This window comes from Strigops habroptila, chromosome 5, assembly GCF_004027225.2.
Source record: "Strigops habroptila isolate Jane chromosome 5, bStrHab1.2.pri, whole genome shotgun sequence".
Taxonomy (NCBI): Eukaryota; Metazoa; Chordata; class Aves; order Psittaciformes; family Psittacidae; genus Strigops; species Strigops habroptila.
In genome coordinates this window covers 59,828,200-59,841,151 of record NC_044281.2, presented here as the reverse complement: position 1 = coordinate 59,841,151, position 12,952 = coordinate 59,828,200, and the positions used below count along the sequence as shown (strand labels likewise).

The 12,952-nt window shown below is 60.8% G+C and overlaps 2 protein-coding genes across 2 annotated transcripts in view; one reads left to right on the top strand and one right to left on the bottom strand.

Moving 5' to 3' along the window:
• Positions 1-672: 672 nt before the first annotated feature.
• CHPF (chondroitin polymerizing factor) lies at positions 673-5,744 on the top strand. The gene is made up of 4 exons (XM_030486958.1): positions 673-1,036; positions 2,050-2,614; positions 2,803-2,985; positions 3,472-5,744. The coding sequence occupies exons 1-4, from the start codon at positions 726-728 to the stop codon at positions 4,732-4,734; spliced, it is 2,322 nt and encodes a 773-aa protein (XP_030342818.1). The 5' UTR covers positions 673-725; the 3' UTR covers positions 4,735-5,744.
• Positions 5,745-9,870: 4,126 nt separating this feature from the next.
• The window catches only part of ASIC4 (acid sensing ion channel subunit family member 4), a 29,326-nt gene continuing 26,244 nt past the window's right edge, over positions 9,871-12,952 (bottom strand). The window contains exons 8-10 of the mRNA XM_030486933.1: positions 12,725-12,804; positions 12,279-12,383; positions 9,871-11,980 (exon numbers count right to left, since the gene is read on the bottom strand). Coding sequence (XP_030342793.1) covers positions 11,861-11,980; positions 12,279-12,383; positions 12,725-12,804 — 305 coding nt within the window. The 3' untranslated portion in view covers positions 9,871-11,860. The remainder of the gene's footprint in view (positions 11,981-12,278; positions 12,384-12,724; positions 12,805-12,952) is intronic.

Sequence of the window (12,952 nt, the reverse complement as noted above, 5' to 3'; positions counted from 1 at the left end):
CGCTTCCCGGGCACCCGGCGTGCTCAGCTGCCTTTAGCAGCCCGTGGCCGTGCTTTGCCACTCCGAGCGTCAGAGACAGCCACCCAGCGCCCCTCGACTAGGTGGCCTCCTGGGGACACCCAGGTCTCGTCTGCGCTTTTTGGAAGACCCCCGGGGCAGCGATTTGAGAAGGGGAACGGGACGCTTCAAGACCACCACGAATTCCCCGGCTCCGCGACACCCGCCCGGGTAAATCCGCCTTTAAGCCGGCTCAGGCGCCATGTCCCAGCCGTCGGACGTGCCTTGTGCCTCACGAGCCGGAGGTCGCTCTCTGAGAGAGGAGTCAGGGCCGGGGGCGAACACCGAGGCCGGGCCGGTGCCGGGCACCGAGCAGCCCCGTGGCGAAGCCTCCTGGGCCTTGGAGCGGAGCCCTTGCCGAGGGGTCCCGCATCCCTGCCCGGCCCCGGTCCCGTCGGGAAGGGCGGCGAGGGGGTGCGCGGGGAGGGTGTGGGAGGGGGCAGTCCGCGCGGTCTCCTAGCAACCTCGCCCCGCCCCCACGCCGCCCCCCGCTCCCCGCCGCTTCTCCCCGCACCGCCCCGTGACGCGACCGTGGGACTAGGGCCCATTGGCCGGGGCCGGGCCGCCCACGGTGACGCGCGGCGGGGCGGGGCCAGGGGGTGACACGTCGGACGGCGGCGCCGCCAGCGGGAGCGGCAGCCGGAGCCGCCCCCGGTCCCGTCCCGGCCATGCGGCTGTCGCTGGTGCTGTCGGTGCTGCGGCCCGCCGGGCCCGTGGCCATCGGCGTCTCGCTGGGCTTCACCCTCAGCCTGCTTAGCGTCACCTGGGTGGAGGAGCCCTGCGGGCCGCCGCCCCGCACCGCCGACTACCCGCGCCCCGACGGCGGCCCCGCGCCGCTCCCCGGCCCCGGCAACACCAACGGCAACGCGGCGCGCAGGCCCAACGCCGTGCCCGCCGGGCTGGGCGCCGACAGCTGGGAGCCCCGCGTCGTGCCCTACCGCCCGCCCAGCCCCGGCAGGGCCGCCAAGAAGGCCGTCAGGTGCGGGGAGCCGGGCCGGGCCGGGGGATCTGGGCCGCCGGTCGGGTTTAGGTGGGAGTAGCTGCGGCCGAGCCCGGGGTGCCCGGGTGCGGGCATGTGTCGGCCGGGCTGGTGCTGGGGGGGGGGCTGTCTGCCTGCCTGCCTGCTGGGGAGTTTTACATGTGACCCGGAGATGTGCTTTCCCACACCCTGCAGCCACCCAGGGCTGCAGCTAGATTTTCCCCCTTGCAAACACTTTTTCCTGCTGCTTTCCTTCCTCCCCTCCGCTCTCCTCCTTATTCCCTCCACCCCTGCCTGGAAGAGCTTCATGCCCCCGCTGCTGTCTGTTGTGCAGAGGGCGTGCCCCAATCATTCCCGGCCCTAGCAGAGTCCCTTCCCGCTGTGGCATATCCCCACCCAGCACTGCAGACTCCAGCGTGCTCCAGGGCCGGCTGCAGCCTGTCCTGGCACCCCCGGGATGACAGGGAGCAGGCAGTGAAAGGGCCTCCTTGTCCCAGCAAGGCGGTGGGTGGACGGATGCAGGGGGCTGAATGGGGCCAGTGTGTGCCAGGCGGAGGCTGGGGGCTGGGGTCGCTTCCTGCCACTGCGCCGGGCTGGGAGAATTAAACCTGAAAGTCATTGTGAGTGGGGCAGCTGGGGCCGTGGTGGGGACGGGGGCACAGCTGGCCCCATGCAGGCATCAGCTCTATACCTGCGGGCGCTGGCGTGTGCAGCCCTGTTTCCCTTTTAAGCTGTGCTCAGCCTTTTGCAAGCCTCTGGTTTGAGCTGGGCTGGGCAGCTCATGGGAAGGGAGGGTCCCCCGTGGTCTCAGGTTGGAGGGGAACCTCATCAGAGCGCTCTGCTGTGCCCCTGGCTGAGGCATAGTTACAGCCAGTGCTGCTGAGGTGATGTCTTGTGTGTGTGGTTGAAGCCTGGGAGGGTTTCTGTAGAGGAGCCAAGGTGCATGCTGTTGGGGATGGGGAGGTGCAGGCTGAGGTGGGGTGCAGTGCTCTGAGCTTCTCTCCCTCCTGCAGGACCCGGTATATCAGTACAGAGCTGGGGATGCGGCAGCGGCTCTTTGTGGGTGTGCTGACCTCCAAGAGCACGCTGAACACGCTCGGGGTGGCTGTCAACCGCACACTGGCCCACCGCCTGGAGCGCCTGGTGTACTTCACTGGCACACGGGGCCGCAAGGTGCCCCACGGCATGACAGTGGTGGCGCACAGTGACGAGCGGCCCATCTGGAATATGTACCAGACCATCAGGTACCTTCTGGACCACTACGTGAATGACTTCGACTGGTTCTTCCTGGTGCAGGATGACACCTACACGGAGGCGCACCGCATCAGCCGCCTGGTCGCCCACCTCAGCATCGACACCCACCTCTACCTGGGCCGCCCTGAGGAGTTCATCGGTGGGGACACTGAGGGACGCTACTGCTATGGGGGGTTTGGCTACTTGATGTCCCGCAGCCTCCTCCTGCTCTTGCAGCAGCATCTGGAGAGCTGCCGCAATGACATCCTGAGTGCTCGGCCAGACGAGTGGCTTGGCCGCTGCATCATCGACTACACAGCCATCAACTGTGCCGATGAGCACGAGGTAGGTCCTGCAGTGGAGACGGCCTTTGGGAGCCTGGTTCTGGCCCAGTGTGTTTACCTACCTCTGTGTGGGCTCTCAGGTCCTGGGGATATCAGCCCTTGCACCCTTTTGTCCTTTGAGCTTGCTGTACTGGCAGCTGGTGGGAGCACGGGTTGGGGCTGGCCATGACCCATCTCTCCTGGCTGCAGGGCTTGCGTTACCACTATTTTGAGCTGGGGAAGAACACAGACCCTGAGCGGGAGACTGACCTCCGTTTCCAGAGCGCCTTCACTGTCCACCCTGTGCTGGATCCCCTCCAGATGTACCGGCTGCACAAGTACTTTGCACAGGTGGAGCTTGAGAGGACATACCACGAGATCCAGCAGCTCCAGGTGAGACCTGGCTGGGAGGATCTGGGCTCCTCAGGTCATCCCATTATGGTTGCTCTGTGTCACCTCTCTCCTCTGAGGTTTTCTCACCTGAACCTGCTGTGGGATGGGATCAGCTGGGCCTGTGTGGCTGCAGGGGCAGTGGTGCTGATTGGAGGGAAGCTTTGGACCTAGATGGGTCCTGGAGCTACAGTGGTGGTTCAGGGTGACGGAGCCAACAGGGTGCTGAGGTCTGCCAGCAAAAGCCAGGCAGGGTGGGAGAGGGCACAGATCCTACCAATGGAGGCAGTGTGCCATATTTGGGGTGCTGTTCGGAGCAAACCTGAGGTGCTGAACAGGAGTCAGGCTGAAGGCAGAGTAGTTCTGGCGCTGCTCTTTGGTCCAGGAGTAGCTGATCTCTGAGTATCAGAAGTCAGCTTGTCTGCAGTCAGAGCTGGTAGACTACTTGCACCCGCCTTGGCTCTCATTCCTCCATCTCTCCTCTTGCAGCTGGAGATTCAGAATGCCAGCAGCCTGTCTGCTGATGGGGACCACATCGCCACATGGCCTGTTGGCATCCCGCCCCCTTTCCAGCCCAAAACGCGCTTTGAGGTGCTGCGCTGGGACTACTTCACAGAGGAGCAGGTCTTCGCCTGTGTGGATGGCTCCCCCAAGTGTGAGCTGCGGGGTGTGGATCTGGCAGACGTGGCCGATGTGGTGGCCACGGCCATGGATGAGCTGAACCGCAAGTACCAGCCGGTGCTCCACGTTCACAAGCAGCAGCTGGTGAATGGGTACCGGCGCTTCGACCCCACGCGTGGCATGGAGTACACGCTGGACCTCCAGGTGGAGGTGGTCACTCAGAAGGGGCACAGCCGTGCCGTCACCAAGCGTGTGCACCTGGTGCGGCCCCTCAGCGAGGTGGAGATCATCCCCATGCCCTACGTGACGGAGGCCAGTCGCATCAATGTCATCCTGCCACTGACGGCCCACGACCGGGACTATGCTGCCCGCTTTCTGGAGACATATGCAGCAGCCGCCTTTGAGAGCAGCGAGAATGCGGTGCTCACCTTCCTCTTCATCTATGACCCCTTTGAGGCCCAGCAGGTCACCCAGAATGACATCTTTGCGCCCGTGAAGGCCCAGATCACAGAGTATGAGCGCAAGTATGCAGAGGTGAAGATCCCTTGGATCAGTGTTAAGACAGATGCACCCTCCCAAATCAAGGTCATGGACATCATCTCCAAGAAGCATCCTGTGGACACACTTTTCTTTGTGGCTGGTGTGGGGACAGAGGTCACTGTTGACTTCCTGAACCGCTGCCGGATGAACACCATCAACAACTGGCAGGTCTTCTTCCCCATCCACTTTCAGGGCTACAACCCTGCCATTGCTTACCACAACCAGGTACCGCCCACCACGCTGGATCTGCAGCGAGAGACAGGGCGCTTTGACCGTGATGTCTTCCATGAAGCCTGCTTCTACAACGCTGACTACATGGCAGCACGCACCCGTATGGCGGGTGATGTGCAGGAGAATGAGGACATCCTGGAGACCCTGGACATTTATGACATGTTCATCAAATACTCCAACCTCCACGTCTTCCGGGCCGTGGAGCCTGCGCTGCTGCAGCACTACCGGCACCAGGCCTGCAACCCCCGCCTCAGCGAGGAGATCTACCACCGCTGCGTGCAGAGCAGCCTGGAGGGCATAGGCTCTCGCTCCCAGCTGGCCATGGTGCTGTTTGAGCAGGAGCAGGGGAACAGCACCTGAACCCCGTGGCGCAGAGGGACTGGCCCTGTCCTGCTGTGCCTGCCTGCCCATCAACCTCTTCTGCTGCCTAGATCTGTCTTCCTCCTCCCAGCGGCTGCAGGGATTGTTGGTGCCCGAGCTCATGACTAGCACTACTGGGACTGCCCAGGCTGGGGTCTGCCAGTCTGGGGTCCTTCTGGAGTGGCCATGGCTGTACAGACCCCGGGGCAAGGTGGGGTCAGTGTTGCTGAGCTGTGAGTTGTCATGCCCGGCTCCTTACCCCAGAGCTGCTGTCCACCAGCCCCATCCCTCTGTCCTGCCCCTGCTGCTCAGTGGGGAGGCGATGGACTGCCCTGTCCCTTGCTGTCCCCTGTCAACAGGGTCACGGCTAAGGCTGCCCCACTGCGGGGCCGTGACTGCTATGGGGATGGGGTGATCCCTCATGGTTTCCTCAGTGTCCTCGGACAGGGCTGTGCCCTTTACTTCCTCAGAGCATCAGCCTCATAGCGCAGGGAGGGCCACATCTCTGTGCCTGCCACAGGCTTGGACAGTGGGATGGGGCACATCCCACCCCAAAAGAGCAATAAGGAGATTGGTTTTGGGGTTTTGCCACTTGGCAACAAGCCGGAGCACTCCCAGCTGGTCAGGGTGGGGAGTACTTGGCCCCCAGGGCCAGTGAGTGCAGTGGATGCCGGAGGGGATCCTGCTGTATTCACATACCGTGAGCTGCTCCCCATGGGAACCGTGACCCAGGCCGTTTCGGCCTTCGCAGTATCAATAGGACGTCGGAGGTTGCAGCCCTCAGACAAGAGTTTCCCAACAGAGGTAGGAGCCCTCCCCACCATGGAGCTGCCCTTGGAGTTGGGCAGTGTGCCACAGTGCCCGGTGCTGGTGGGCATAGCAGAGAGTTTGGCTGCGCATCTCCTAAGGAGAAAGCGACTGAGGAGCCACTGTCTTCTCCTGGTTTGTATTTAATAGTGGGGAGAGGAGGGGGGAGGGGTGCATTTACACTAATAAAACAGAGAGATTAACCATTTGGTCCAGCTGATTTTTCCCTTCGGCACTTCTGGGTTTCCTGCTGGGGGGGTGTGTGGTGTTTGGTGCTGGCTGCTTGTACAAAATGTGGCTGCAGCTGGCTGGACGCTTGCTTGCAGGGATGCTGCTTTCCCCAAGCCGCCTGCAGCATCCTCTACCTCAGATGTGAGATAACTGCCTTTCCCTAGTGAGGCAAGGGGGAGCCCCTCTGCTTATGGACAGGCTGGCAGGCACTAGGCCAAGCAGACACTTGGGGCCCTCCTGCTGTCACTACCTGCTACCAGTCACTGCAGCAGGATGCTGAGCCTCTTGCCATGGGAAGCCCCAGTGCCCATGTGCATGGGGCATTGCCTGGTCTTTCTGGGACTATAAATTCATGGTCTCATTGACCAGGTTTCCAGCCCTCCTCAGCCCCAGCTGCAGGTGGAAAAGCACCACAGTGAGGGGCTGAGGCAGTCACGTGCCCTCCCACATGTGCTGTCCCCATAACAGCATTTGTGGGTTGCACGTGAGTAATGGGGGATGCCTGGCCCATGTCAGAGCAGAGGTTGGGTGCCCAAGTAGGGTGAGCTCTGCCCTCCAGCATCTGGGATTAGCTATGAAGGAAACTCCTGGACCAGAAACCACATCTGAGCACTGTGTTGAATTGTTAGGGCTGGACCTGCTCTCTCTGCATTGGCTTCACCATTTTTGCATCTTGTGGCTTCTCAGCATCTTGTGGTTTCCAGTTCTGAGTCAGGCAGAGCACCATGGTCCTGACCCACACTGTTTCACCACCTACAGCTACTATTTGCATTACAAGGATGGGGATTACGTCTCTGCCCCTGCTGCCTGCTCCAGGCGTGATTTTCATGGCTCTGCATGCTCCTCCTACCAGCCCTTTGGTTGTCACGTTTTACTTGTTTGAGAAACACAAGTATCAAAGAGACGTCCCCAAAAAGATTAACTAAACCTGCTTGCTGTTAGTGCTCGGTGAAATTCATGGAAAGCCCCTGGGCTGTGGGGCATGCCTCCCTTGAAGACACCTCATTCATAGATTCCTGCTCCAGTCTTCATATCCACGGTGTAGGACCGTGTATGTTTAAATATAATTTTATTATATTTCAGGCAATAACCGTTAACTTGCTCCAAGTATTTCTATTTTTGATCTCCCCCAAATGCATTCTTAATTCCCTTTAAATGTGAATCTGGGACAGAGGGAGCGAGGCGGATGCAGGTGGATTGCAGATACATTTCTCCTCTGAAAAGCAGACCTAGAAGTTGGATGTGATTAAGCGTTAGAAGAGTATCCAAATGATAATAAAGCAAACCAGCTTCAAATCAAGTTGGCTGCAAAAAGAAACCCAGAATTGTATTTAATTGTTGCAAGATGGTCTAGATGGAGTTACTCTTGCCTCCTCATTGCTGTTTGCCCAGGCTGAGTTAGATCATTTGCATACTTAACATCCGCCCCCTCCAACGTACACAGGAGCAAATGACAGTGCTTGTGGCACTCGCAGCACCATTATTGCTGCCTTTCAAAAGGAGCTGGCAGGGTTTGAAGCCACTTTGGTGTTTGCCAGGTTATCTGCAATGCCAAAACGTGCCAAAACTCAGGGGAAGGATGTGCAAATCTTCGGGAAGGTTTGGTGATAGGAGTGGGCTGGCCTGCTTGGCTAAGGATCAGAACAACCTTCCTGCACCTGGGTGAAGTATATGGGCTCACTGGGTAATGGCAGAGACCTGTGATGATGGAGACATGGGAACAACTGCACTGTGCCCCCCTCCTGCTTGCACAGGGCTGGTAGGCACAGGCAGGGCAGTAGACCATGACAGTGTTGAAAGAGGTAGGGTACTAATGTGGGTGGCTGAGCAGACAGGGGTGTTCTGCAATCCTTGGTCTTGGTTTGACCAGTACTGCCATACAACGTGTGGGTTTTTTGGAAGAGGGTGTGAAGGGCCAGTTCAGAGCAAGCACTGTGAAGTACAAGAGAGGCTGGCTGGGTGTGCTGGGGCTGAGTGGGTGCCTGCCTCCCCTCTCCTTCCTGCACCATGTCAAGGAAAACGACTTAAACTGAGGAAAACCCAAACTGCTGCTGTGCTGTTCTGCCCTGCCTCCCAAGTTTGTGCCCCTGTGCAGTCATGCAGGTGCCTCTCTGCAAACACAGCAGTGTGAGTGGGGAAGGCAAAACCTTCTTCTCTAGCCTTGCTTGGGTCACTTCTGGCTGCGCTAAACCCTGCGGCGGAGTTACTTGAGTCCTGGCAATGTTAATCAGCTCCGTAGCTGACCTTTGGGAGGATAAAGGAAGCATGGCCGTGCCAGGAGAGGGCTGCAGAGCCTGGGGAAGCGCAGTGCCCTTTCGACACTGTGCTTTCGTTGGGCAGGGGCCAGCGGTGCCTCCCTGCCTGTCTCACAGGAGCGGCTCTGCCAGCTGCAGAGCAAGACACAACTCCAGCTGCAAGCTAAGGCAGGAGAAGCTGCTCTGCTTCAGGAGGAACAGGCAGGGAGATGCGGGGCTTTGAGTGCGCCCAGTGCCCCAGGTGACAGCCCAAGACACTGCCGAGCCCCTCCAGAGGGTGTGAGCCGCTTTGGCCACGGGCTTTTTTAGCAAAGTTCAGGGAAATCCGAGCTTTTCAATAAAGAGGGAAAGATCCGGTAGCTGTAAGTGCAGGCAGGGTTGCTGCCAGTGTGTGCCTTCCCACGGGATTTTCCCCTGCACGGGGATGTCGGCACACCCAGCTATGCCTGTGGGTACCTCTTCTGGGGATACACGGCCCCGGTACGGTCAGACTGCAGGAGCGCAAAGCTCTGGGGCTGGGGGGAGAAGCAGGCAGCTCAGTTGGATTTTTATTTTAATTGCTTCTTTGTTTTTTCCAGCCTGCTTGCCCACTGACAGGAGCTGAGTACTAGAAAATGAGGGCTGTGTGTCCCCTGCCTGGCTCCACTGGTGGGCACTGGTCCATTTTCCCAGCAAGGTGGTTGCGGAAGTGGCCAGGACCAAAGCAGTGAGCTTGGCACCTTCAGGTCACCAGCATCTCTGGTCAGGAGGCACTTGGGGAGGAGGTGATAGCAGTGAGGCAACATGTCTGATTGATTGCACTCCAGAGCTCACTTCGAGCCCCTCCACTTCCAAGCTGGATGGTTTGTTTTCTTTGAAACACAGCTTTTCCCTGGGAACAGCTGTAATTGTGGTGTTTAGTATTGGAGGCACAGTGGGAAGTGCCCAAGGAGTTGTCCATCCTGTGGGCAGAAGGGATCCTTGCTGGCTGCTCTATCCTGGTCCCACCTCCCTGGCGCCGGCACAGCATCCCACAGGAACTAAGTCTGCCGGGGTTGTCACCTCCACGGTGACAGGAGCCGTCACCAGCACAGCCAGTCCTGCTGCGGTCAGGTGCCTGGCAGTTGTCCAGAGGGCTGCACTTCTTAAAATTAAGGGCCTGTTTCTCTATAGTGGATCCCCTTCTAATTATCTCCAAACTATTTCATGTGGCTCATTACAGGCAATTCAAGCAGTGCCGGGCTGGGCTGGCACAGCTTTGCAGCCCAGCAAGCCTGGGGTGGCAGCGGCCCCCTCCGGTAGCCCTTGGATGGGCACAGTGTGGGAAGGGGCACTTCAGGGGCCACAGTGCTGGGGTTTGGGCCTGGCCCTGGGATGCTAAATCTGGGTCATGCCGCTGGTCCTCCTCAGTTTAGCACCTTCAGAACTGGGACATCAGGCATGGCGCAGGCAGGGGGGATGCTGGGGCCACCTCACCTGCCCGCCCTGTTTGGAGGTGGTGGGAGACCCTACAGGAGGTGTCACCTCTAGGTGCCACCAGGAAGTTGCTGAATTAAAGAACAGAGGTGCTGAGAGAAACAGACAAAAATAACTTCACATCAAATCTTCGCTAGGTCACCACTACAGGGCTCCTGGGACCTATCCTGAAACAGCTTTGCTGGCAGCCTCCGCTGGCAGTGGGCAAGGCTTTCTGCAGGAAGAGATGCTCACCTTCAGGTGACCGGGTATGCTGCCTCTCAGCATGCCCAGCACGTGGGTGCAGGGCTGTGAAGTGCTCCCTGGGTCCCACCACCATCTTACCCTGAGGTAGGACCGCCTCCCCCATCTCTCTGCCCTCCACAGCCCTCGCAGGTAGCTCCAGACCTACTTGTGCCTCTTTATTAGGGAGCATTTGTACATTTATAAAACAGTGACGCACATCTCTCACATTCACCAGCACGATGACATTCGCGCCGGCCCTCCTGCTGCGGTGCCCGTGCCCGTGCTCCCCGCTCAGGGCTTACTGCTCCCGCTGACAGGGAGACAGCCACATCCTGCACACCCTGCTCACTGCAAGACACCTTGGTGGAGGGTCGTCATGGCATGGTCGTGGCACATCCCTGGATTAATGCATGGCACCCCTCCGGGGACACTCCTGTGTGCAGATGTGAGGGCACCCCATGGGCAGCTGGCACAGGGTTCTCTGGAGAGGGTTTCCAGAGAGAACCACTGTGCCTGCCCTGTCAGGAGGCTTGCTGTATGTCCCCCCATGCACGGGGACACGGGACACAATGCAATCGGGTGTTCACACTGATGGGGAACATGTTTCCACGTGGATGCATATTTGGGGAGGGGGATGTTGGGCTGTGCGTACCCAGAGCCAGGGCTGCTAGGTACATCACCAGGTCCCCGCCCTGCATCTTCCACGTGTGGGGCCTCGGGGGCTGCAAGGACAACAGCTCCTTCTGCATGTATGGCTTTGGCCGTGGCATAGAATGGCCGTGTTCCATCTGCGGGCACCGGGGATGGGGACCAAACTGGCAGGGCCAGGGGATAGCTCAACCCCAGCTTCCCCCAGAGGTCCCAAATTCCTGCCTTGAGGTCCCCCTCTCTGCTCTATGTGTGTGTATTGAGGGGGGCTTTGCCAGCCTGCCCCCCCTCCTGAGATATTTTGGGGCAGTTTGCCCTGCGCTGGTGTCTGCTACAGTGGAGGGGGAGGAGGCAACGTCCAACAGGACAGGGGGAGTGTTGTGGGCCTGCCGTGGGACCTACCATCTCGGGGCAGGCAGGAGCTGTGGGTGCTGGTCCTGGTCGAGGCTCCGACCGGTGGGTTGGGCTGTGGCTGTCCGGGCAGTGCTGGGTACAGTACACCCTCCTAACTGTGTACAGTCTGGGGGAGGCACAGCGGGTGCTCAGCACCCGGGGGGTGGGAGTGTGGCAGGGGGTACGTGCACAGTGCAAGAGAGGGGCGACAGGCAGGGGAGCAAGGGCAGGACCCCCCTGCATCACCTGGGTGGGCCTGTTTGCTGCACCAAGGGACGAGCCGCTTTGGGCAATACCTGGGTGAGGAGAGGACGGGCGGGCTGTGGGCACGATGGGATGGGGAAGGAGAGAGGGGGCAGTAGGTTTGCAGTGCCGCAATGACCAGGGGCTATTGGAGACCAACACTGGGCAGGGGTGGCAGTCACAGTGCAGGGGTCTGGCTGGGAACTGCGATGGGGGGGCTGCAGCTGTGGCAGTCTGCAGAAGTTGCGGAAGGGTGGGCAGATGTTTGGGGGTGTCACAGTGGTGGTGCCATGCAGGTGTGGCTGCAGGTGGGGTGTCCCTGGGCTGGCAGCGGGGGCCGTGCTGCTCAGAGGCATGCCCTGCAATGCCGCCCTGCCCTGCTGTGGGAAGGGGAGGAATTGTGTGGTCCCTGGGCAGGCGCAAAGCTGCTCCAGGCACATCTCCTGGGGGGGACCATGCAGGGCAGAGTCTCCCACCCTGGAGAGGCCAGCAGGGGAGGGCTTGGAGGGGCCTGCAGGAACCACAGCTTAACCCCTGAATGCTCTGCACTGCCTCTGCCCCACACCCGGCTGCTCCCCCAACCCCTCTGGGCGTGCCCGTTCCCCTCCATGCCATGTGCTTGAGAGAGGGCTGGGCCCCTGTGCTGGGGGCAAGTGGAGGGGACGGGCGAAAGGGCTGGGGGGTCACTCTGGTGCCGGTGCCACAGCAGCTCCAGCAGCATCGCCAGGGGCGAACGGCACAGGCCGGTCCTGGCAGTGGGGTGGGGGAGGCAGGGGCCTGCGCCTGCTGCGCCCGCTGCCGCAGTCCCTCTCCATGCGGACTGTGGGGAGCGGGGTGGTGGGGGTCTGCCCCCCCAGTCCCGAGCTGGCCTAGCAGGCGAAGTCCTCAAAGACGCCCTGGTGAGGGTAGTGGTGGCGGTGGTGGTGGTTGGGCAGGATGCCCGTGTTGTAGGCACCCTCCACGTGTCGGCCCAGCGTCTCGCAGGGGCTCTGCAGGGATGGCAGTCAGAGGGGTGGGCACAGACCCCATGCACCCTGCTCCCCCATCCCTCTCCACACAGCAAAGCCTGTCCCCAGGAGACCCCCAGGAGACCCCCAGGAGACCCCCAGGGATACCCAGCTCCCTGCCACCCTGGGGCTGCCCCGGCTCTGCAGCCTGAGGGTACCAAACATGGAGCAGCACTGCCCCTTGCTCTTGGGACAATATCCCTTCCCTCTGGGCTGAGGGCAGATGCTGCCCAGGCCCTGTCCTTGCAGCCCCCTGGGCAGCCCAGCCGCATGCAGGTACCTGGTCCTTGAGCTCCTCCAGTCCCAGCGTGGCGATGCTGCCCGAGGGCTTCTTCAGGGGTGGCTTGGAGCGTCGCAGGACCCGGCTCACCCTGTCCCGGATCACCTGGGTGCAGACAGAGGGTCAGCCCGGGACCCACACGCAGGCAGCACCCCATGTGGGGGGACCCCAGCCTGCACTGACTGCCACCTGCTCCTCTCCCTGCCTGGGGGACATGGGCCTGGTGACAGGGACAGCACCTCTGCCCTCCACCCTCCCTGTCCTCAGACCACAGAGAGATACTGGGGAACTTCCCAGTGCCTCCTGCTGGGCATTCCCCGATTTGGGGGCTGTCAAAGCCCCCTGGGGTGGCCCATACACTGCACTCCCTCCCCAGGTTGCCCAGGCCCTGCTCTGTGCCTCACCCACTCCCACTGCTTAGACACAGCCCGGAAGGCTCAGCACACCTCATAGACATAGTCCAGGATCTCCAGGATGGTGAGGATACTGGCACCGATGAACAGGCCCATCTGTCCCCCGATGTCTCCTGGGGAGGAGGAGGAGATGGACACCAGGACATGCTGTGCAGCCTGCTGGGAGCCTGGGGTGGGCCAGCGGGGCTGCAGGCAGTGCCAGGACTGCCAGGAGGAGGGGGACAGCGCAATCACAGGGGCAGGGATGGCAGGACAGAGGGA